Below are 26,368 nucleotides of genomic sequence, written 5' to 3' on the forward strand. Positions count from 1 at the left end.
TTTAAATCTCATCAATGAGACCAAATAAATACATAGAGAGTAAAGGGCTTGGAAAGCTAAAATTCAAATTTGAACCCTAACATGCAACTTATTCTTCTAAATACAATCCCTGTTTTAAAATTGTTAGCAGATTTCAATGCTCCAATGAGATTTTTTTCTTCTTTTGTTATTCATCATGCCCATGCCTCACATACATGACATGTCCACCCCAGCCTTTCATTTCAGGAGTTGAGTGGAGAATTCTAGGGGAAAATTTTTTTTGAACATTTTGTACATTTTCCTGTTCCTGGGCAGGAGCCTATCTGAGGCATTCCACACCCAAGTGAGATATGCCCATGGCCAGAGAGCCTGTACCCTCCCATCTCCCCTGGTCACCCTCTAATCTCAGAAAATTCTTCCTTGTGTTCGATCTCAATTTGTTTTCCTTCAATACTGGCCTCTTTTTATCACTCAAATTGGGGAGGAGTTACACAAACCCTCAAAACTGAAGAAAATTCTCAAATGCCCACCTGATAATATTGTTCTTATTGCCTATTAGTCCAGGTTGCTGGGATAATAGGTTGACATTTTGTTATTAAAAGTAATCAGAATATCCCTTAAAAGCATTAACTTGTTTTGTACCAGGGTATAACCCTTCATGCAGTCATATACTCTTTCTTTAAATTTTTTGAAATATGAAAGTGTCCTAATTTCCAGGACAGGTAGTTAAGAACTCCTATTTCATCCCCTAAACTCCATAGCCTCCTCTATTAATATCAGCAGTTACCACTCATTTGATTAAGGAATAGTAAAACCCTGGGCCTGGGCATGACTAATATGACCTCACTAATCCCTTGTCAGGCCCTTATATGAAGTAGGGGTAACACGATTGGCCCCAGACTTGACCAGTGCTGTGCATACCCAGCGGAGCTCCTGAAGACAAAGCAAACCCCAGCATGAGCAAGAAAGGCATTTCCCCAAAGAGGGCAGAGTGCCAAACCCTGCCATAGTGACTGGTGTGGGAGGCCTGGACACACTTCACTCTCTTTGTCCAATTTAAATTTCCTAGCCTAGGCCTCTCCCGTTTTCCCAATTTTGAAGTTGTCACATCTTCCATAGTGCTTATTTGAGGCCAGACCCCTGTCATCGATCATCTCAGGCCAGTGCTTCTCAAATCTGAAAGACCACACAAATCACTTGGGAGCCTTTTGAAAATACAGCTTCTGATTCAAGAGGTCTGGGTTGGGGCCTAAGGTGCTGCATTTCTAACAAGCCCTCAGGTGGCACTCCATGCTGCTGGTCCTTGGACTATACTTTGAAAAGAAGAATCTAGATGACTATAGCAGTTGCTATAACTGTCTCCCAGGAAAAGTTTATCTGTACACATCATTCTGTCTGTCTATCCTCCAGACGGCTGTGAGATTCATGTCTCATCCCTTCCTGATTCAGGAATCTCACTCCATGACACATCTGGAGTGATACATTTCTGGCTGAAAAATTACCTTCTAATGTGAAAATAAACACATCCCTCACAAGAGTATCATTTTCATGACTCCTAAAGGTCCATGTAGCCTAGAATTACTGTCCATTCTTTTCCAACTCACCTGTCCCTCTTTTATTTCCCAAATTGCTCCATAAGCACCCTCCTCCAGGAAGTGTCTCTTGACCAATAATACCTCTCTCTCAGTTTCTACTCATACCTTCCCTCCTAGAGTAATGACTTCTCAATCCCTATTCAGTTACTAATTATTCCTATTTCATTCCATTATTTTCCCCATTTGGGGTGTAAATTCACTCCCCAAAGGATCTTAGCTGCTTTCACAAGGTTTCTGCACCAGTCTCTCACAAATGCATCTAAAGGAGTGGTTAAGAATATGGATAATCCTGCCTCTATCAGGCTTCCCTGGAGTCACCTACTCCATGTTGGGAACATGAAAAATTCCACAAGTAAGAAAGTAGCTTCCTAGTCTTCCCTCCCAGGGTGGACCTTATACATAAATACAATAGAAAAACACCAGCCCTCCTACACCAACCATAAAACTCTCACTTCTTCAAGAGAGATGTCTATTGTGCCCACTCTGGATCCCATCTCATCTTCAGAGAGTCTCAGGATGCAGGATGTAGGCAGATTAGAAGGGCTGTCTATCAGTTTCCAACTTCAGGCTACCCAAAAAACCCCATCTATGGGGATAGATGGAACTGGACCAATTAAAGTCTTGTCAAGCATTGTCCTGCCCCAGGGCTGTATTAACTCTGTTGCTCTTTGAATGGACAGCAATGCTTTTGCTGTTGGGTTTAGAGGAAAGGGAGAACCTACCCAATGCCTTGAGCAAGAGTCCACTCTGATGCAACAGTCACACTAGATACTAGAACTCAGGCATAGCCAAACAAAGGCAAAACTAGAAATGTCTTGGTACAATTCTAGATACTGGGTACAGATCTAGATACACATCGAGATATAGTTCCAGATGGAGAGAATTTTTTCCTTGTTTTGCCAAGGAAATCTCCCAGGATATGGTTTTAAAGGAGTAGCACGGTGCTGGCCTGAAACACGGGAGAATTTTCTATACCAAAGCAATGTTTAAGGCTCAATTCAATTTAGCATCAATTTCTTAGATTCTCATTATGTGCCTGGTCCCCAGCTGAGTGCTCTGGGAGCATTAATTAGATATTCTCCTTACCTAAATCTATAATCTAGGAACAAAATAAAGAAAATAAAGACACATAGATAACTGTGGTATCTTATTATTTTTATTTTAGCTTTATTGAGGTATAATTGACATATAAAATTGTACGATATTTAAACTATACATTGTGGTGATTTCATAAACATATACATTTAGAAATGATTCACTATGATTTCCCCACTGTGAAAGGATTAACCATAGAATTTTAATTTAAATATTTCATTAAATGAAGGTAAGTGTTCCAAGGGTGCCTTTGTTTCCCTCACTTATCTTTGCGTATGGAGGAGACTCAGCTGGAGCTTTGCTTTTCAAAGCATGGTCCCTGGACCAGCAGCATCACCTGGGAACTGTTAGAAGTACAATTTTTTTTTTTTTTTTTTTTTTTTTTTTTTTTTAGAAGTACAAGTTTTGAGCTCCACTCAGACCTCCTGAATTCCAAATGCTGGGGGCAGGATCCAGCAATCTGTTTTCACAAGTCTTCCAAGTGAGGTGACATCTGGTAAACTTTTGTATTACTGAGCACTATTCCTGGCTTCTCTCCAGCACTCCCTTCCCTATAACTCGGGTTGAAGAAATAGCACTAAGTGTGCCCAGAAGAGCCCCTTCCAGTTTTGTTGTTGTTGTTGCTTTACTTTTCTATTCAGGTTCTCTGTGCCCAAAGGATACATGCATTCCAACATGCTCATAAATGAGCAATCCAATAAAAGCAAGCTGTCTCCTATGGTGGGGAGCGGGGGTGCTCAACATTATTTGTGATGAAGAATAAATCTGTCCAATTTAGTGCTGCAGAATTAGCAAGCCACTTAGGTGGCAGATCTAAAGTTGATGGTTTAATCATCTGTCTCTATGTCTTGATTATCAATTGGTTCCAAACATAGGAGGGAGAAATGGGGTGTTATTTATTGGCCCTCTACAGCTCCAGCAGTGGGTTCTAGTGATAAATGGGCAGGATGTAGGTACAGATCACGTGCAGTAGAGAGACCTAGATGAGAGAATAACAGAAGAGCAGGAGGCAATCCTAGGATTTTTTTTAAGGACACAGAACTTTGCAAATTACAGTCCTGATCTCTCCTGTTTCAGATAAATAAGCGGAGCATGAAAGGAAATGAGCACTTGTTCAAGCTCACATTGCTGGTTAGTGGTGGAAACCAGACCAGAACCCAGGACACGTGGCTCTCACCTGTGCATTTTCTGAGCAAGTGGGCCACAGTAGTAGACAACAGTAGAGAAACTTTCAAGCCAAGGATATAGATATCGCCAAGAATAACCAACCTCAGGGATTTTCAGCATAGGTAGTGGGCTCAAGGCCAAAGTGCTTTGTACTCAGAGGAAAGCTTTGGCTGCAACTCACCTCTGCATGCTCTGTTGCCCCCTCACACAGCCATGGCTAAAACTACACAGCTAGCTCAGTGTGCTCTGAACACTGCTTCATTTTCCTGTGCTTTTCCTGGTGGTGTTCTCTCTGCCTACAATCTCTCCCTGCTTTCCATGTGTGGCAACTTTCTCTCTATCTTTCCTTGGAGAAAGCCAACTCAAATGCCATTCCTCTACAAAGTCTTCTCTGATTTCACCCATCAACGCTCACCACTGTGCCAGCCACGAATGATCATCCTCCACTATGAATTCCCAAGATGTTTTATTTGCATGTTACTTATGACAACACTTTCTGCTTTGTGTTAGAACTATGTTTTACCTTTTGCATTAGCATATAAGCTTTTTATATTCTTTATTTTATATTCAGTGGCCATATTTCATCTCTTGTTTGCTCTTTTCCTAGTTTATTTTTGTATGACATATAATTAACATACATTGTCATTATATTACCCTCAGGTGTAGAATATAATGATTCAACAATCCTATCATTTCTCAGGTCTCATGAAGATAAGTATACTTAAAAAAATCATTCATATATTTGAGAGAGCAAGTGTCAGTGGGGCAGGGAAGGAGCAGAGGGAAGGGACAAGTAGACTCTGCTGAACATAGAGCCCAAAGAGAGGCTTGATCTTTCAACCTTGAAATCATGACCTGAGCCAAAATCCAGAGCTGTATGCTTAACTGACTGAGCTACCCAGGAGTTCCAAGATAAGTGTACTCTTAATTCCTTTTATCTATTTCACTCATCCTCATGTCCACATCCCCTTTGGCAGTCACCAGTTTGTTCCCTGTATTTAAGAGTCTGGGAAGTTTGTACTGTCTTTCTCTCTCTTTTTTTTTCTTTGTTTGCTCATTTCTTTTATTTCTGAAGTTCCACATAGGAGTGGAAAATATGGTATTCATCTTTCTGAGATTGACATATTTTACTTACCATGATAAGTCTATTTTTTTACAGAATGCAAAATTCAATAGTTTTTTATGACTCAGTAAATTTCCAGTATGTGTGTGTATGTTTATGTGTCTGTGTGTGTATCACATCTTCTTTATCCATTCATTTATGGATGTACACTTGAGTTGCTTCCCTATCCTCATTATTATTAATAATGCTGCAATAAGAATTGGGGTGCATAGATTTTTTTCATGCAAATAAAGCTTTTGCACAGCAATAGAAACCATCAACAAAACACAAAGGCAACCTGGTAAATGATGCAAGATATCTGCAACCTATATATTTCATAAGTTGTTAATATATAAGATATATAAAGAATTTACACAACACCAGAAAAACCAATAATCTGATTTAAAAATGGACAGAGGATCTGAATAAACATTTTTTCATAGAAGACATACAAATGACCAACAGACACATGAAAAGGTGTTCGGCATCAGTAATCATGAGGGAAATGCAAAATTAATACCACAAGGAGTGGGGTATCTGGTTGCCTAAGTCACTTAAGTGTCTGACTCTTGGTTTCAGCTCAGGTCATGATCTTGGGGTTGTTGGAAAGAGCCCCACATGGGACTTCCCACTCAGAGGGGATTCCGCTGGAGAGTCCCTCTCTCCTTCTGCTACTTCCCCTTGTTTGTATGTACTCTCTCTCTCAAAAAAAATAAATCTTTTAAAAAACCAACAAAACAATGAGATATTACTTTATGCCTCTCAGAATCGCTAAAATAAAAAACACAAGAAACAACAAGTTGGCAAGAGTATGAACAAAAAGGAACCTTCATGCACTGTTGGTAGGCATGTTAATTGGTGTAGCCACTGTGGAAAACAGTATGCAGGTTCCTCAACAAATTGAAATAGAATTACCATATGATTTTATACTACCATACTGTGTGTTTACCCAAAGAAAACCAAACACTTTGTCTAGTTACTTTCAGTAATGATTGCTTTAAAGGCAGAAAGCAGCTACAGACATAATTGAAAAGTAGACAAGTAAAGAAAAATAAGTAGAAGCAATCCTACATTCCAACATAAAGACAGAATGGTGGAAGGGGAGGAGGGCAGGGGTGGGGGTGAATGGGTGACGGGCACTGAGGGGGGCATTTGACGGGATGAGCACTGGGTGTTATTCTGTATGTTGGCAAATTGAACACCAATAAAAATAAATTTATTATTAAAAAAAAAAGACAGAATGGCTCTATTAACTTTTCTCCACCAATATCGCATGGGAGGCCTAGTTTTCCATGAGCTCAAGAGAACTCCCCATTATTATCCAGGGGACCTGACTGCATTCAGGTGTGATGATGTCCAAGCAAATGTGTACTGGCTCTGTTCAAGTCCAGGGCTACAGTTTTGGTGTTAACTTCAGTGGAGTTAAGCAAGGCTGTGCTGCATCCCATAGCCAAAGTAGATAGCAAACCCAATCAGCATCCAGACACCAAATTGGGCCCAGGTGCCAGCTGGCATCTGCATCATAAGGTAAAAATTCAGAAAGATGCTCAGAAGTGGGAGGAGAGGCAGGCCAGGTACCTTAAAGTAAAGGGGAGTGGAGCTCTGTGGCTGCCTCCAGATGACCCCAGTGATCCCAGTGATGAGCACCAGGAGCAGCACAACCACTGTGATCCACCATGGGTCTCCAGAAAGCAGACCTGGCCACTGAGCCAGCACCAGGCAGAGAAGAGTCAGCAGCAGAGCAAGCAGTGAGGAGCAAACAGAGACAATCAGGCCAGAGAGTGGAGTGGGGGTGGAGCTGTCTGGAAAAAATATTCGGCGTAGAGTCAGCTGCTCTGCTTCAGGTCCATTCTCCTGTTGCACCTGTGCTTCATTTCCCCCATTCTTCCTCTCAGGCTGATACCTGAGGATGAGAACACTAAAAGCTACCAGGGAGTAATTCAACAGAGTTACAATTGACCGGAGGTCCACAAGATGAGTAAGTCCAAAGAAGACTATCATGATTGCTGCAATAATGCCAAAGATCACAGTAGCCACCATGCGGGTGTATGTTCCAGTATGGATCCTGGCAAGGACAGGGAACAAGAGGCCGTCCTTTGCCATCATGTATACTTGATGACATATGGGGACCATAAAGCCCAAGAGGCTGACAGAAAGACTACAGAGGAATCCAAAAGCCACAGCATAGTAGGCAGGGGCCCAGCCAATATGGAGAAATACCTCAGGCAAGGTGCTCCCAGCTCGGAGCTGGTAATAAGGCACCATAAGTGTAAGTGCTGCAGAGACACCAAAATATACTGAAATGCAGATGAGCAATGAAATCACAGTGCCCCTGGGGATAGAACACTTAGGATTCTGAGCTTCTTCAACTCTGGTAACAATATTGTCAAAACCTATAAAAGCATAGAAGCAGGTAGCTGCTCCACGGAGAATCCCCTGGAAGCCAAAAGGCACGAATCCTCCAGAGCCCAGAGGGCCCAAGCTCGAGGTGTCATTGAGTCCAGCCTTTATATAGTCCTCTTCTGTGAGCTTCCAGTTGTGCAGGTCCCCCTTAATGAAACCAGACATGATGATAAAACTAAGAACCAAAACTTTCACTAAAGTGAATGCTTTGGTGGCCAGGGAAAACTCAGTAATCCTCAGAGTCAGCAATCCTATGAGCAACAATACAAGGCCCACAACAAAGAAGTCTAGATATTCTGCAAAGACCCGAGGAACATGAGGTGAGATGCTCTCATGCAGGGCCTGAGAGATCTGGTTCCCAGGCAAGTTGTTAAAAGCTAAAGACCAGGCACAGGCCACAATGGTGGTACCAGCAACAAAGAACAAGATAAGATTCCAGCCAGTGATGAAAGCCCCAAGTTCACCTATAGTGACATAGGTGCAGAGATATGCAGATCCAGATTGGGGAACTCGAGCACTAATCTCTGAATAGCACAGCCCAGCCAACACAGAAGTTAGGCCGGCCACCAAAAAGCAGATCATGGTAGAAGGTCCTGCTTGACTGTTGGCCACTTCCCCAGCCAGGATATACACACCTACACCCACTGTGTTGTCCACACCCAGGGCCACTAAATCCATAGTGCTCAGGCTTCTGTCAGGGGCAATGTCAGTCACATCTTTCTTCAATGGACGTCTGCGCACCAGCTTGTTACCAAATATGTGAAGTTCCTGACACAGCATTCTGACTGAATTGAAGAGGTTTCTGGGATCAGTGCTGTAGAGAGCCCAGGGAGCCAAATTCTCCAATCAGGTTCCGTGAAGCTAATTAAGCTGAGTTGGGTTAGGTCTGCTAAGTTCCGTTGCTCAGGCTTCAAAGCTGCTGCTTCATATTTCATCTGGTATGTGCTGTCCCACCATAATGCCTAGTAAGAAATAAATATTTCCTGAAAAGTAGTTTTCAACCAACCAACCAAAGCTCAGAAGTCTCACGTCTTCTTCTGCAGCTCAGATATCACAGAAATTGACATCAAAGGACATGATAGGCAAATCAACCCTGCTTTCCCCCATAGAGAAAAGTGCCAAATACCTCCAACATTTTCCTTTTTTAATCAACTATATAACATAATTGTTTTGGTTCATCTAACATATGTAGCTTCATATGCTAATTAAGCTATAAGACACAATAGGGCATGAATGTATTCTACAATAATTCACAAATGGGATGTGTGTACGGTACTTAGCCATGGTTATGACCCATTAATTCACCGGGTGGTGGGCATAATTGATTTGCAGAGACATTTTAAAATATCATCTGAGGTTAAAATACAAATTTAATCCCCCAGTCATAAATCCTTAGCCCCTATATCAACTAGCCAAGATCAGATGGCACTTGGTCCCCCTTTCTCCTCATACTGCATCATCCATTCAGCTGTCCTGGTGGCCAAGGATGTACAGTCCACTCCTTCCCTTTACTCACCTAGGACCACAAGGGTGCTGTGAACAGAGAGGAGAAGGGAGAAAGGGGCAGGCCCTTCATAACCCCCTGCAAGAAAGAGAGGACCAGGCTGCCTGAAAAGGAAACACTGCAGAAATGGGGGCAACAGCCACCCAAGGTCCAGGACTGAGAAGGGAGAAGAGCTTGTATGGTGGTTTTACAAATTCTGACATTCAGTAAACCTCACCCAAAGTGAGGAGGCAAAATTCCAAAATTCCAAAATTCCAAAAAAAAAGTGGTCAAAAAAGTGGACAGTTTTTATGTCCACAGTTATGAGAATGTGATGTATAGGGAGAAAATAAATGAGTTACCAGCTCAGTAGCTCACAACATGAACAATTCCTTCTGTCTCCTTCCTCTCTGAGCTCCAGGAGAGAAGGTGAGCTCACTTCTGCAGACAATCTCTTCACTGGCCACACTGTGTTCTATACATACCCTGCACCATCTGTGACATCAGCTGCCAGGGGCCTGGAGAATCTACCCTGCTCTGTGAGCTTGTATTAAAACACTTACTTGCAACTGTCTGTAATTTTTCACAGGGAATAATTTTTATCTCTCTCAAACCATGGTCTCAATATGTTCAAATATATCTTCTTAATGAAGGAAATAAATGAAGGACGAGCCCTGTCCCTTCCACATAACTACATGAACTCGGGGCATTTGCTCACTCCCTCTAAGCCTCAGTCTCCTCATCCACAAGGGTCCTCACCTGACCTTCCTCACTAGATCAGCATGAGAATTCAGTGAGAAGATACAAACCATCACAAATTGCTGGTGGTAGTGTCACTGTGTCACCATCCTGAAACATAATGTTAGTGAGCACATTCATCTCATCACAGGATGGTTTGTGGTGCCAGGAAGTGGGAGCTATGCCAGTGTCTGTGGTGAAAGAAATATATAAATAAAATGTGCTATGTGTCCACAATGAGATATGACACAGTAGTCAGGGATAATAAGGTAGATTTATAGACAGTGTGGGTAGATCTCAGAAAAAAATGACAAGTAGGAGAAATAAAGTAGAATGAGGCATATAGCTCAATGCCATTTGTACATTTACAAAAAGCCATAAAATTCTGTATATTTGTCAAGGATACACATGCATCTATTTAAAAATGTCATATCATTGGGATTCCTGGGTGGCTCAGTGGTTGAGCATCTGACCTTGGCTTAGGGCATGATCCCTGGTCCAGGGATCAAGCCCCACATCGGTCTCTCTGAAAGGAGCCTGCTTTTCCCTCTGTCTATGTCTCTGCCTCTATGTGTCTCTCACAAATAAATAAATAAATAAAATCTTTAAAAATTGCCATGTCATTGCTCTGCTGAAAACCTTCCTCTGATTTCCCTTTTTATTCAGAGTAGAAGCCAAAGTCTGCATTTACAATCACCTACAAAGTCCGAAAGTATTTGTCACTGAAACAGCTACCTCTCAGCCTTCTGTTTCTCCTTCCACTCATTTCTCTGTAGCCACTGGCCTCCTAAACATTCTGGCCCCCTAACATTCCAGGAAGGACACTACTCAGGGCCTTTGCCCCGGCTGTCCCTTATAATTGCACCACTTCTAGCCCAGATATCCACATGGTTGCTCTCAGAACTAGATTGGATAAAATAACACATGTAGCCCAGCCTTCCTGAATCACCCCACATACAACTGCAACCTGCTCCTAACCACACATAACCGACCTTATCCCCTGCCTATATTTTCCCATAGCATTTGTCACAATTTAAGGCACTATATGTTTTACTTACTTGTTTATGAGTTGTCTCACTCCAAAAGAATGTAAGCTCCATGAAAGCAAGACTTTCTGTTTTGCTCTTGGCTGTATTCCCTGCACCCTACAACTGTGCCTGACAGAGTTGGCACTTTAGTGTTGAGTGGATGAATGTATCTAACTACATGTGTACAGCATGGACTGGAAGAACATTTGTTAAATACACTACAGCAAGTGCCTGCAGTGAGGAGGGGGAAATGGAATAGAGATAAGGATGAGAGGGGGAAATTAAATGCATTGATAAGGTGCCTGACAGGAAGTGATGGTGCTAACATGCCATTACTGAGGAAGGGGCTGACCCCACCCTGTGCATGGCAGGTTCAACATAGGAATTGCCGAGATAATATTGTGAGAGGACCTGGTACAGACCTTGACAAATGGCAGGCACTCGAGAGACTTAAACTGAAGGGGAACTGGAATCCTGTAATCACCAGGATATCAAAGAAGGAATATCTACTAGAAAGAGGGTGAAGAATAGGGAAGACGAGGCATCCCCCTACTAGTTTCCTCTGAACCTATTTCCCTTTTCCCAACTCCTCTTCCTCCTTCAGCTTCTTCAACTGTCCTGGAGGCTCCTATATTTGGCACTAAGGATACTTGTACCACGTTTCTCTCTCTGGGGAACTGTCCACAGCCACCTACCTCCCAACAAAGACACACCAGTGGTTCTTCACATTTGTTGAATCACAGGCCCCTCTGACATTAGTCACCTCAGAAAGTCATACACTCTTCTTAAGTCCATCCATGGACCCCGCCGAATCCCAAAGAAGGACCATCTGAACGGCAAGGTCAAAGAGGAGTAATGTTTTTGATAGTTTATGTTTCCCTCAATTGTGTTGTGCGGGGTGGTCCTTGTGCTTTTCCCATTTTTACTGAAGAGGAGGCAGAGAGGGCTACAGTCAAAGTATAGAGATACCAGTGGAATGACTCAAAGGAAAAAAACATCTGGGAACTAAATAACTATGTTTCATGACTCCAACAGAAGCAGGCTGAACAAACAAATGAATAACCGAACTTACAGAAGAGGAAAGCAAACTCATTATTTGGAATCCTGAGAGAGATTAACACAAATCCAGCTTATAACAACTCAGAGATCATCATCCTCAAATACCATGTTCAGAAATGCCCTTTCTCCATGAAATAATCTGTGATTATTCCAATGGTTTATATTTAGTTCAAACTCTCTGACCCAGCTGTCAGAACTCCCTGCTCCACCCAAATCTCCCCCTACCCTCAGGCCCATTGCTTCTTTCCTAACTTAGCTCCTCACAACCTAACTTACCTTTCCTGGGGTGAGCCTTTGGCCTGGGTAAGTTACCTGCCCTGCCAGGGTGGCCCTCCTCACCCCATCTGCCTCCCTTGACCCTTTAGCTCTTCTCAATCCTATTCTACGATCTTCTCCTTCCCCCACCCCATGTCTAGGAAGCCCTTCCTAAGCCATCTTGACTGATCTCCCTCTCCAACCCTTATCCCCTTCCTGCCAGCACTTATAACCTGTTCTGATGCTCACTTGAAACTAATTTCCCCTTTCTTTTTCCTGATGTGCAGGTGACTCAGTTAAATTCCTTTACATTCTAAAAGCTTCCAGAGGGCAGAGCCAGGATCCATATACCTCCTTCCTCTTGATTTCTACACTCTCACCCCCAACTCTCACTACCCAGGTCAAATATTGCTCATGATTGTACCAAGCATGCAAAAGAGGCATTTAGCAGAGAGAAAATGAATATATAATATTGATTGACTACTATATAATAAGATTCGTAGTAGTAGGATTTTTTTTTTTGTAAAGATAGAAAGGGCCAAACTCAGGTGTAAACAGGAGACTAGAACATGCACCATCATCTGTTTTAATACCTGAGGATAACTCCTAAGGAGGGCTCTGGGAGTAGATCTCAGTTTCATTTGGAAGCAGTCTCTCCTAAAGGAGGTGTTTGCTTAGAAGAGGTGCTCTAAGAAATGCAGAGAGGGGCCAGGGAACATGAAGCCAGCTTGTATGAATTCCATAATGCTCTCAGTGTCCCCTTTCTTCCATCCTCTTCCCTGTGTTTCTCTCAGGCTCTGAGCTCCTTCTGAACTCCAAAACAAACATTCCATCATAGGTCTCAAAGAGAACCTCATGCCTAATCCAACTAAATGCAGGATGTAGGTTTCACCTTTAAGCTGTTATGAGTAATGCTCTTACAAATGTGGGTATACAATTATCTTTTTGAGACCCTACTTTCAGTTCTGTGGGATATATACCCACAAGTGGGGTTCCTGATTCACATGGTAACAGTATATGTACTTTTTCCAGAAGTCATCGTACTGTTTTCCACAGCAGCTGCCCCATTTTACATCCCCACCAGCAATGCATAAACATCCCAATTTCTCTACATCTTCATCAACACTTGTTATCCTCTTTTTTTTAATAGCAGCCATATTGATGGGTGTGAAGTGGTATTTGGATATTTTTAAGGAATAACTAGGAGGCCTATGTGGCCAGGACAGATTGAGTGAAGGGGAAGCAGTGGGTAATGAGATCAGAAAGAAAGCAGAAAGCCAGATCCTTCATGGAGAGTCTGAGAGTCACTGTGAGGAATTTGGCTGTTACTTTGGGTGTATGGAAACCCTAGAAAAACTGAGAGTTTCATATATTGCCTACTGACTTTTAAGTTCTGTGAACTAGGTACTGGGTTCTCTATCTAAAGAAAGGCCTCCTCCAGAGTTTGAAAACTATCATTATATGGTTTCACTCATATGGGGAATATAAAAAATAGAGAAAGGGATTATAGGGGAAAGGAGAGAAAATGAGTGGGAAAAATTAGAGAGGGTGACAAAACATGAGAGACTCCTAACTCTGGGAAATGAACAAGGGGTAGTGGAAAGGGAGGTGGGCAGGGGGATGGGGTGACTGAGTGACGAGCACTGAGGGGGGCACTTGATGGAATGAGCACTGAGTGTTATACTATATGTTGGCAAATCAAACTCCAATAAAAAAAGTAGTGGAGACAGCTATTATAGAGCTCTCAGTAGATGTCCAGTGCTTCTGACAACACAGTGAGGGCTGAGCAAGGTGCATGCTTCCATCTGCCACCCTCTCTAGATGACAAAGAAGAGTTACCATACAGAGTCACCATGAGACAGTGACATGATGGACTTCTTTCACTGAAGCTCTTCTTTTTATTATTTATTTATTTATTTATTTATTTATCTTACAAATTTATTTTTTATTGGTGTTCAATTTGCCAACATATAGCTTAACAACCAGTGCTCATCCCGTCAAATGCCCACCTTGATGCCCGCCACCCAGTCACACCCACCCCCACTCACCTTCCCTTCCACCACCCCTAGTTCGTTTCCCAGAGTTAGGAGTTTTTCATGTTCTGTCTTCCTTTCTGATATTTCCCACTCATTTTTTCTCCTTTTCCCTTTATTCCCTTTCACTATTTTTTATATTCCCCAAATGAATGAGACAATATAATATAATATAATATAATATAATATCCTTTTCCGATTGACTTATTTCACTCAGCATAGTACCCTCCAGTTCCATCCACATTGAAGCAAGTGGTGGGTATTTGTAGTTTCTAATGGCTGAGTAATATTCCATTGTATACATAGACTACATCTTCTTTATCCATTCATCTTTCGATGGACACCGAGGCTCCTTCCATAGTTTGGCTATTGTGGACATTGCTGCTAGAAACATCGGGCTGCAGTTGTCCCGGCATTTCATTGCATCTGTATCTTTGGGGTAAATCCCCAGCAGTGCAATTGCTGGGTCATAGGGCAGATCTATTTTTAACTCTTTGAGGAACCTCCACACAGTTTTCCAGAGTGGCTGCACCAGTTCACATTCCTACCAACGGTGCAGGAAGGTTCCCCTTTCTCCACATCCTCTCCAACATTTGTGGTTTTCTGCTTTGTTAATTTTCCCCATTCTTACTGGTGTGAGGTGGTATCTCATTGTGGTTTTGATTTGTATTTCACTTTCTGGATTATCTTTAGGCAGGACTCCCTCACTTAAAAATCAAACAGAAGTCATATTAGCATCATTCACTATTTTAGGCTATCTCATCAGTATTGTAGATAATCAAGAGCTGACATAGATATAAAGGATGTTTTTTATGGAACCTGGTGAAATTAAGGACTGCAAAATAGAGGTAGGTAGACACTTAGGATAGGGGCGGGAACCATGTGAATCAGGCACTCACAGCTTTGCAGATAAATAGATGAACCCAAGCGCCAGATGCCTCATGGAGGACTGTAAGCAATATCTGGGATGCTCAGAGCTGGAGAGAGAAAGGGTCCCCAAGAGAAGCCTGAACACACATGTCTGTGAGGCAAAGAGTACCTCTCAACCTCACTTTCCCTGGGGTGACAGGGAAAAGCTTTTACATCCAAATGAGAATTCCAAGAAATTATACAGTTTCTCAGCAACCAATAATCTGGAAAAAAATGGCCACCAACCACTGTTTATAAATTTAGAAGATACACAAATGTGTGTGTGTGTGTGTGTGTGTGTGTGTGTGTGTGTGTGTTGCAGAAGGAGAGATGGAGGGTAGAGAAGAAGAGAATTATGGTGTTGTTTCTCCTGGGAAAGGAGGACAGACATAAATCTATTTTTAATATGGCATTCTTAGGATTTAAATAGGGGTTAGAGGAAGGAAGTATAGTAAAAATCTGGAAACCTAAGTAACTAATTTCTCTCAGAAAGGAAACAGGCCACATACTCCTAGGTTCCTTGTGCTGTGTTTCTCTCCAGCTGAGGACCACCTTATTCATCCTCCACCCACCCCAGGATAAAGAGACTGAAGTCAACTTGCCTCACCTCATAGTTCCCATTTCATTTTCCTCCTCTGTGGCTCTTTTTTAAAAAATAAGATTTTATTTATTTATTCATGGGAGACACACAGAGAGAGGCAGAGACATAGGTAGAGGCTCCCCACAGTGGACCCGATGCAGAACTCCATCCTAGGGCCCTGGAATCATGACCTGACCCGAAGGCAGATGCTCAACCACTGAGTCACCCAGATGCCCCTCCTCTGTGGCTCTTTATAGAGGTCCTGGGGCAATCATTATATGGTTTCACTCATATGGGGAATATAAGAAATAGTGAAAGGGATTATAGGGGAAAGGAGAGGAAATGAGTGGGAAAAATTAGAGAGGGTAGCAAAACATGAGAGACTCCTAACTCTAGGAAATGAAACAAGGGGTAGTGGAAGGGGAGGTAGGCAGGGGGATAGGGTGACTGAGTGAAGGGGCACTGAGAGGGGCATTTGATAGGATGAGCACTGGTGTTATACCATATGCTGGCAAATCAAACTCCAATAAAAAATATATATATTATATTTATATCCTCTCTCTCTCTCTCGATATATATATATATATATATATATATATATATATATATATCCTCTCTCTATATATCCTCTATAAATAAAGGTCCCGGGTTACCTTTAACCCTTCAAACATGAATAAAAAAATGGGGCTAGGATATAGGCAAGGCTGCTCTTCCTCCTCTCCTCAGGTAGAAAAAAATAATAGACTTAAATGTCAGTGAACAGACTGATGTCTCCTTAGTGAAGACTAAGAATGTCTTAGTGCTTCATTAATTTATTCAATAAATATTAAGCACCTTCTAAATCCAGTCCTAAGTTCTTGATGCTACCAACACAATAGGGAGAAAAAGCCTGTTCCCTGATTACATGGCACTCATTGTCATTAAGAATGTTCTTTATATCATATTCTTACCCAAAATGTGTAATGTGAATCTAATGAGAAAAATGATCAATCTAAAGGGACATAAGCATGCAATTAAAGGGTTAAGCATCCAATTCTTGATTCTGGCTCAGGTCATGATCTCAGGGTCCTGGGATTGAGTCCACACACTGTGTGTGTGGCCTGCTTGAGAGTCTCTCATTCCCTTTGTCTTTCCACCCCTGCTTGCTCCCTCTATAAAAAAAGTGATCAGTCTACAAAACAAATTTCCACAGAACATTGGCTCTACACAACAACCAACCTGTTCTGTTCAAAACCGTCAATGTCAGGAATGATGGACTGAGTATCTGTTGAAGATTAAAGTGAATAAAAAGACATGACAATAAGATGTAATGCAGAGCCCTGGATTGTACCTGGATCAGGGAGGAATATTTCTACTATAAAAATATTGGAAAACTAGTAAACTTAGGATATGGAGTATATTCATACACACACACACGCACACAAACACATACACATATTGGAGAGATTAAGCAAATGTAGTAAAATAGTAGCAATTGTTCAATCCTGGTGAAAGATAAATGGATGTCAATATACTATTCTTGTAACATTCTGTAGATTGGGTATGTTTCAAACTAAAAAGGTAGGAGAAAAATAAGAATGTCATAGTAGTAAAGCTTATGGATTCTCCTTCCCTGGACACCCTTTATAAACAAATTTACCTATTACTTTTGGTTGAAACAAACCCTATTCAGAATGATCTAGCTTCAAATCAGGAACTTCGGATCAGAGGAGTGAGTGGGAAGATAGAAGTGGGTTGGCTTTGATTTACAACCAAAATTGTCATCAAGCAAAAATACCTGCAGTGAAACCACAACCATGGCTCATGTTAGCAGAGTATAAAAACTCCATATGCTTATTGCTGTTTTGTGGGGTTACCACAAACTAATAAATCAGGGACCTAGTCTTGAACTCTAGACACACTGGTGAATATGTGTAGAGGCTGGAAGCAGAGAAAAATGGTATCTGGCTAATAGCGATACCAGGTATATGTGCAAGATTTATGGACACATAAAGAGAAGAGTGAAAGAACCAGAATTTGTTGAGCTGCAAGGAATACACAGATGTTATTTCATTTAACCCCTGCGACAACCCAATGACATAAGTATTATTATTCCACGTTACAGACTGAGAGATGAGACAACCATCACAAGCTCATATAGCCAGTACAAAGAAGAGCTGGAATTTGACCTTGGTTCTTTGTTACTTCAAAGAACACGTTGTTTCTCCTGCAGCACCCTACCTCCACAAGGAATTGAGACTCCACGGCATGGCTAATAAATGGTGATTTGAGCCAGTCCCTGTCTTTGTGTCCAAGTCACTCTCTGCTGATGTTTTCCATATCTTCCCAAATATATACAGATGGGCCAGAGCTGGAAGTACTATAATCATTAAAACTGAAAGCTCCATTTAAACCATGTCATACTAAAATCCAAACCTGATCTAGAGCCAAAATGTCTCTGGACTATCATTTCAGATGCCAAGGAAGATTCCAAAGCAACCCTGCAACTATTCCAATAGTTCCCAGACATGGTTTTACAGCTAATTGTAATTACTGCCCACAGCTATGGCCCATTTCCTTTAGCTTGGCACTTAGTGAAAATATAGGATAATAGATCTCTAGATGCCAAATATAAGTCAGCCCCCCACCCCCCCGAGACTTCTTTCATCATTCTATTTCACATCTTTTCTAATCACTACCTCATTATAAAGAAGAAAAGGAAACATCTTCTGTGTAGTCAGGGAGTGCTAGAGAAGAAAACTAAACCTTGATTCTCATTGTATAAAAGAAAATGGGGATGGGGAACAGATATTTTTTAAAATGGGAGCCCAGTGGGATGCCTGAATGGCTCAGTGGTTGAGCATCTACCTTTGGCTCAGGGCATGATTCTGGAGTCCCGGCATTGTGTTCCACATCGGGCTTCTTGCATGGAGCCTGCTTCTCCCTCTGCCTATGTCTCTGCCCCTTCTTTCTCTCTGTCTCTCGTGAATAAATAAATAAAATCTCAAAAAATAAAAAAATAAAATGGGAGCCCAATGGCAGGAAGATGGTTGCAATCTTCCTGACAGTGTGAATGACCCCAGGTTTGGCATTCCTAAACCTCAGCCATCACCCAAGGCTTCTAGATGCTGCCTCCTCACTAGGAAACATCTGTCACAAAGGATAGCCCAATCTGGAACAAAGGAGGTGGGAAGGCAGATAGTGCCAGTTTGATGAGGATGGTTTAACAAAACATTTTTTTTAAGATTCCTAATCCACTTGGCCATTTGCTTCCCATATTTGGCTGCCAATCAGGAGCAGACTGGGAATGTTTGCCAGAGATGGCAATCTCATCTTAATCCTTAACCCAGAAGAATCAGTATCAGAAAAATGTCAGCCCACAGTCACTCCAAAATGTGATTAACGACATTTCAGAGCTAAAATGTCAGAGTGATGCTGGAAATAAGGACTTCACCTAAGTCAGATTGATCATTCTGACTTGGTTATAGTTGACAACCAGAGATCTGACCCAGTAGAATATATAAAATGGACACTAGTAGTCCCCATTTTGACCCATGTCTGTGACCAGCTCTGAGCTCACAGAACTTAGAGCACTGTTAATATCAATTCATCATGCATAGATATAAGCACAAAGACCAACAGACATCAGGCATCAGTACAGATATCTGTATTTTTGGATCTCCACATTGTTTTTTAAACTTATTATGAATACAGACGTAAGAATAATGGGTATTCTGAATATGCTATTAGTATAGGAAGGTCAACAGAGAAGATAAAGGATTTTATTTTAATTTCAAAAGGAAGAAAATCTCAAACATGTCCCAAAACAGAGGGATAACAAAGTAGCCTCTAAGGATCCTAATGTAATTTGGGAAAATTACATGAAAATTTGGAACAAATATAAGAAATTCCACCTGAACTCATTGGTTTCAGACATTTAGGGATCACAAACCTAGCCCTCAATTCAATTCAGTGACATGAAGTCACTTAGACACCATCTTGTCCACATGAGGCATCTAGTAGGTTCCAGTGGTTTACAAATACTGTGTAGGCAGGGGTAGTACCCTTCCATACTCCCTTGTCCATGGTCCTGGCTCATAAAATTGATAACTTTGGATGTCTAGGTAGCTCAGTGGTTGAGCGTCTGGCTTTGGCTCAAGGTATGATCCCTGGATCCCGGATCCCGGATCCAGTCCCGCATCAGGCTCCCCACAGGAAGCCTGCTTCTCCCTCTGCTTATGTCTTTGCCAGTCTGTGTCTCTTATGAATAAATAAGTAAAACCTTTGAAAAAATAAAATTGATAACTCTAAACAATGATATCTCAGTTCTTACTCAAATTCACTCAGTAGCCATCAGAGAGAGCTGCCCTTCCTGGAAACAGGATAAAGCCCTAAATCACATTCTTCCTGACCACTACATTGCACCAGATAGCTGAAGTCTGAGTGCTTTCGACCATTCCTTCTGGAAAATGATGCTTTCCTCAAGTCTTAAACACACACACACACACACACACACACACACACACACACACACACTCCTAACCAGACCCACAGTTTCCTGTTCTCTATTAGGTCCAAACTTCTAAGATTCTATTTCCAAGGCTTTTTTTTCACTTTTGTTCTACCACTTACTCCTACCACTAACCTTTTCTGTGGCTCTTACTTGAACAGGACAAATCTTTCAGCATACATGCATATCTTGCTGGTACTAACATCAGCCCTCACACAGACTGCCCCATTCTGCCTAAAACACTCTTTCCAAACCCTGTTCAACATGACTGTCCTTCTGGAAGATTCTCTGGTCTCACTTGCAGATAGATATCTGATCTCTCCAGGATGCTCTCCTTGTCCCCTACTCTCCCCTCATTAATGTCCAATGGCATAACACACTGTTCTAGAAGTTTTATCTTGGTGACCAGCCAGTTAAGGAAGAGGGCAGGAGTCGTAGGTGGTGAGGTGGAGCCCAGGAACAGAGCTTCTGTCTATTGATGCTTCCAGCATGCTTTTCCTTCCCCAGCTAAAGCCTGAGGTGCAAAGAGTTAACCGGCTACAGCCAAGGAAGTACCCCAGGTTCTACAGCCCAGTTTGGTGAAGTCAGAGATTTGACACAGGAACTGAGGACCAAGTCTCTTTCAGCACAGTTCACATCAGCAGCACATACATTAATACTGCAATGATACAGGGAAGATTAGCATGACTCCTAGGCAAGAATGACAAGTCTCTTCCACCACAACAAAGTGAAAGTACAAAGGAAGTAACCCAAGTCAGTTGAGACAAAGTACTTTATCTGTGAATTTTTTTTTATTTACTCCAGTTTCAACTCCTTGATGTGTGACAACTAAACAGACAGACAACACAGAACTTTATTACTTTCAATGCTTTACATTACTTGGAAAATAAGTCACCTACTGCTTTGGCATTAGCAACGTGACATGATACTCAAACAGCAATAATTACATGTAAGGCTAGCCTACAGAAGGGAGGAATGAGACAAAAGTCAATTGACTGACTGGTGTGTGGAATAGGATTTCATTTGTTTCAGGAGGATAGGGAAGCATCTTTACAGTATACGCTCCTAGAGAAAAAAGTTTTCTGTATCTTCTGCCATTTTTCCTGTACTGTCTATAAATAACTACACAGATGGGTTTCATTTGATTTTTTTAGTTTGATTTGGGGCTAAAGTGAGAAACTGGATGGTCTCTCAAGTAGAAACCACAAAAAGTTTCTAAGTGAAAGGACTGGATCCAGTCTATTAAAGATCAGATTTCAACTAAGTGTAAGGGAATACAAAGGCAAATTCCAAATTAGGAAATTCAGGCACCACACTGATTCTTTGTGTAAATGAACTCAAGCAAAAGCAACATTTTTTCTACCCCCCGTCCCCCCACCCCAATCATGGCAAACAGAGAATTACCCTTTTTTGGGAATTTACCATTAAGATGAATTCATGAACACTTTCTTACCTGACAAAATTAGGAAAAGATAAGTAAACTATGAACCAGGAAGGGTATTCTGAACTCAGAAATGAAGAGTCGGGGCAAGAGAATGTCAACATCCCAGGTAGCTTCCCAGGTGATGAAACAAACACTTTCCAGTGTTGGCAAGACAGTATCTTGTGCTCACCATTCGTCAGCCTGAGAAGACTGCATGAAAGAGAAAGGAATTACCCCATCCTGGCATTGTGTATAACTGCTTCTCAGAAACACATCAGTTCAGGTACATTTTCAGCTTGGGCCATGACCCAATAAACAGAGCCTCTTTTAGGTCTTTCTTCCATCCCCCCGCCAGAAACATAAAAACTCCACCACAGCATCAACCAGCAAATACAGTTTGCCCTACTAGACATATCCAGTTAAATATTTGCTACAGATATTAATACATACCTAGATACTAAGATGTAATATTACTAATATTAATACTAATAATTCTCAGTCTTGGCCTGTAGAGAAAACAAAGAGAGAAACCATTGTAGTAATAATAAATGTGTAACTTCTCTCCTAGGGAAAGAGAAGGAAAGGTCAGATGTTTTCCCTGAAAGGTTGGAAAGAAAGCTGAAGTAACCAAATTCAGCTCATACTAAATAAAATATATATCCCAACTTACCTCCCAGGAGTCTTCTGAGAACAACCTCACCAAAGGGAATCACTTACCAGGCATCCTTCCATCTATGATCTTACTTTGTACCGTATTCTTTTTTCATGTTACTTGGAAGGAGTCTTTGTTTCCCTTTATAAAACAAAACCTCCTTAGGGTAAAACCTGCTTCATGTTCTCTTCATGAGGCTAGAATTCCAAATTCTGCAAGTAAATATTACTAGGTGCAACCAACACACTTGAACTTGGGGGCATGGCAGCCCACAAACTGTCTGCTCATTAGACCAAGAGGAAACACACCCACCTCCTCCAACTCACTACCTACCCTACCACACCCAGTAACACATCACCCAAATCCCATTCCAGTCTGGAAGAGGCTGAATTGCAATTCATTGAAATGTTCTTGATGCAGAATAACAAGCTCCAGGCCAACTGTACATAGACTGATCCATTCAGCCAAATATAGACCAAACTCTATGTAGTTGCAGTCCAAGACATTTTTGTTTCCTTTGCATTATACCTGTATAGTCCCTGCTAGGTGCAGACACCACACTAGTATCATTGTGCCATCAATTGGGTAAACAATCAGATAGGCAGAGCTTTTCTAGGGGCAGTATAGACTCCATATTATCTAGTATCATTCTGGGATTGTTCTGAAAAGGTGACTTTTCTTAGTCCCTGTGAGATAACTTTAGAGAAGACAGAGTGAAATGCAATGTTCTTCATTTATGATTTGACACCCTGACGGGCCTAGTTTCAGTCAGAATCAAGTTTTAGAAATTCTTAACATTTACATCACACCAAAACAGGATGATCAACTTGACAAGTCAGAAAAACCTGAGCTTCTTTAGGGGGTCTTCAGAAACTAGATGCGCTATCAGAAAGAACCAGAATGAGATTTTCCAAACAGGAATAAGAAAGAGCTGGGAAAGCCAGGAAGTGTGTGCAACTAAGAGAATAGAAAGTGATAGGATACCTTGATGTCAATGGTGTCAATCAATTTCTTCTCTAATATCTTCCACAATTCTCTACTCCATTTTCTCAACCCCAAATCCTGTCTACACAGAACACCTAATAAAAATCCTTAGGAGAAAGCAGTAGAAGGAAATCCATCTGCCTGTCCACCTTATTTTCCAATCTAAAACTGTAATATAGGATAGACTCGGTCTACAATGAGCACTGTTCCAAATCATTTTTTCCCAAAAGGTCTTATTAAATAACCTTGTTTTTCTCCCCAAATCCTTCCTTTCCTTGTAAGATGAAAATCTAGGAACCTATCCAGTGCTCCTGTCCATCACTATAAACTGTCTCCACATTTAGACCAGCAGTTGTGAGAGGTGAGGGCCCATGGCTCCTTCTTCAATGTACCTCTTCCCAATATACACCCTCAGTAATATACTGCACACAATGTGTCCTCCCATGTAAGGAATCAATTCTCTCTCTCTCTCTTTCTCTCTCTCTGTCCTCTCTCACCAGACTGTGCTTGCTTCCTCTCATAGCCCTAGGTAACTGTTCCACACCACCACCTGTTCCTTTGGAAAGTAAATAAGTATTGCTTTGGTTAGTTGCAGTAAAGATACCAGATCACCGGAGTCCTTTGAAAGTTGTGTCATGCCTCAAAGTCATGATTTCTTATGCAAATATAGATCCATATGACTTCTCCACCAAGACCCATCTGCCTCACCTCAGCTCAGGCATCATAATCTATAACAAAGGGCCTTTGCTACTACTTTTTCCAGGGCACTCTATCCATCTTTCGTAGGTCTTTCTAATCCCTACTCTGCCTTGTGATTTCTTGGATAATAAAAGAAAAAAGAGACAAGGATAAACCAAAACAATATAATCCAAAAATTATATTTTTCATTTTTTTTCTTTTTAAAGATTTTATTTATTTATTCATAGACAGAGAGAGAGAGAGAGAGGCAGAGACACAGGCAGAGGGGAGAAGCAGGGTCCATGCAGGGAGCCCGATGCGGGACTCAATCCTGGGACTTCAGGATCACACCCCAGGCTGCAGGCGGCGCCAAACCGCTGCACCACTGGGGCTGCCCCCAAAATTATATTTTTTAATTTGGAATATACTTGGTGAATGAAATTAGCCTGTACCATGATTTTGCTTAAACTAAGATTATAATGAAACTGCCTTCTAAAAGCACATAACACGTGTTCATTGATAATGGAGAGAAATTGTCAAAAACTGCCAGATGGCAAGAAAATTAACCTAGAATATAACATTTTTCACATGTAATCAATAAAACAGGTTTCATATATCTCTAAGTGTTGTCTAGGCTCCTTGTGTTGAGGTATGGCCCACAGTGTATGCGATGGTGGGGAGTCGGGTAGGGTGGAGAACAGTTTAAGACTCCAAGAGCCTTCAAAATTAAGACGTAGCAAATATGTTTTGTGATAACAGCAAGCTGCCTCTTGGTCACCCAGTGTTTTAATGACCACACCCCAGGGGACCTTGGTAATCTTTCCTCTCACAGTCTGACCTGGTCTATAATCATTCCCCACCACAACTTTGTAAAATTAGATAAGAAAGGCAGGCAGACACCTTCAGCAAGTGTAAAAATAGATATTTAGCTCCTTGAGCCTACAGGAAGAAGCCCCTCAAATGCTCTCTGGCCATGGGGACCACATTATCAAACTAGGCCTGCTATTCTGCAAAGTCCACACGGATGGCCTCCCTAAGGAGATATGACATAGAGACTTTCAGAATCTCCAGGAAGAAAGTGAGGCAAAATATGAAGGAGGCAGCAGAGCCAGGTGGGAGAATCTTCATTTATTCAGAGAACCTGTGTAAGCACACTGTGTGCTGGGCCCTGTGGGAGAGACATAGATGAGGAAAGCAAGCTGTGCACCAGGTCAGAAAGGAAAGGTCAGGAAAGAGGGCAGGGCAAACAGGTGGGAGGATGCTGGGGGGAGAAGCATCAAGGAATAACCTCCCTTAACTCAGATTTTCTTCAGGAGAGCTGAAAATTCTCTAGTCTGAATGAGAATAGGGTGTAGGTCTCCAAATCCCTCTGACCCCAGAAACCACCTGCCCCTCCTAAACTCACAAGGTCTCTGGTCTGCACTCCTTAAACCAAAGTCTAGCTCTGGTTCCATGAAACACCATCTGCTCAAACCCTACGGGGCTTCCATGGCCAGCGGTGCTCCAAGCCCAGCCTTCTTCCTCTCTGGTTCTGACTCCGTTTTCTTATCAACTCTGTAAACAGAAGAAATCACTTACCCAGGGGCTTCTTCTGCCTCAGAGGAGAAAGACCTGAGAAGAAAGTGCAAGCCAAACCCAAGGAGGAGGAAAGAGGTTGGTCAAGCAGAGTCAGGACTTGGAGTGCAGCTCACAGGGCGCCCTCAGGGAGTGGGGCCCAGGGGAGGCGGGGCTTTGGGGAGGTAGAGCCCTTGGGAGGAGGGCCCATGAGAAAGATGGGAGATGGTGCAGGAGATGGATTAGGTACAATCTAAGACGAAAGCTGAGGTGGGCAACAGGAGACCAGTGGAGCCCTGCATGGTGAGGAGGTGGACTGAGGGCTTAAATGGGGCTTTGTTGGAGACTCTGATGGCAGCAAGAGGTGAATTTAGAGGTTACCAAGCTCTCCAGGGTCCTGGGTATGGAGGAGGTCCTGGCTGGCAAGAGGGGAGTGTGGGGAGCCCGGTGGAGCCCAGCCTGTGGTGTATGGAGGCCAGTCCCAGACCCAGCTGAAGAGCCCACTCTGCAGTCCTGTAAACAAGCATGGAAGCACCTCCTCTATCCCCAGGTACCCCTCTCAGAATCTCTTAGTTTCCTCTACCAGCGCCATCCATCCCAGGTCCATCACCTGGTTTTGTATCACCCCAGGAATAAAACTAAAAGGGAACAGGCTTAAGCTTCACAGGAAGGGACTTCATGAGTAACTCAACGTTCATAGCATATTCTGACTGAATGTGCATTGAGCCATGTGATGGAGGAAGTAAAGATCTAGTCCTGCCTACAGACATACCTGCTCTAGACAATCATTAAGTAGGGCTTTCAAGACCTTGAAATAAACACCAAGGGAAGATGATTCTTCCTTCCCAGAAAGGTAGCCTTCAAACAGAAACAAAAAGCCTCAAAGGAGAAAAAATGAGTGGGAAATATCAGAAAGGGAGACAGAACATGAGAGACTCCTAACTCTGGGAAATGAACAAGGGGTGGTGGAAGGGGAGGTGAGAGAGGGATGGGGATGACTGGTTAACGGGCACTGAGGGGGACACTTGATGGGATGAGCACTGGGTGTTATGCTACATGTTGGCAAATTGAACTCCAATAAAAAAAAAAGTCTCAGAAATGGAGAAGGTGGGGCTTCCTTAGACATCCAGGGCTGGATGCACACGGGATGGACCCATAAGCC

At 42.2% G+C, this 26,368-nt stretch overlaps 1 protein-coding gene across 5 annotated transcripts; it reads right to left on the minus strand.

Moving 5' to 3' along the window:
• Positions 1-5,780: 5,780 nt before the first annotated feature.
• On the minus strand, positions 5,781-25,362 carry LOC100687078 (cationic amino acid transporter 3-like). Of its 5 annotated transcripts, XM_038576991.1 has the most exons (5): positions 25,231-25,362; positions 21,789-21,844; positions 21,369-21,548; positions 11,286-11,419; positions 5,781-8,303 (listed from the first exon to the last, which is right to left on the minus strand). In XM_038576991.1, the coding sequence occupies exon 5, from the start codon at positions 8,119-8,121 to the stop codon at positions 6,361-6,363; it is 1,761 nt and encodes a 586-aa protein (XP_038432919.1). In that variant the 5' UTR covers positions 8,122-8,303; positions 11,286-11,419; positions 21,369-21,548; positions 21,789-21,844; positions 25,231-25,362; the 3' UTR covers positions 5,781-6,360. The 5 variants fall into 5 exon arrangements, with proteins under 5 accessions (XP_038432919.1, XP_038432920.1, XP_038432922.1 ...); XM_038576992.1 differs by having other exon boundaries at positions 21,369-21,844; XM_038576994.1 differs by lacking the exons at positions 21,369-21,548; positions 21,789-21,844 and having other exon boundaries at positions 25,231-25,356.
• Positions 25,363-26,368: the final 1,006 nt, after the last annotated feature.

Source organism: Canis lupus, chromosome 27 (genome assembly GCF_011100685.1).
Source record: "Canis lupus familiaris isolate Mischka breed German Shepherd chromosome 27, alternate assembly UU_Cfam_GSD_1.0, whole genome shotgun sequence".
NCBI lineage: Eukaryota > Metazoa > Chordata > Mammalia > Carnivora > Canidae > Canis > Canis lupus.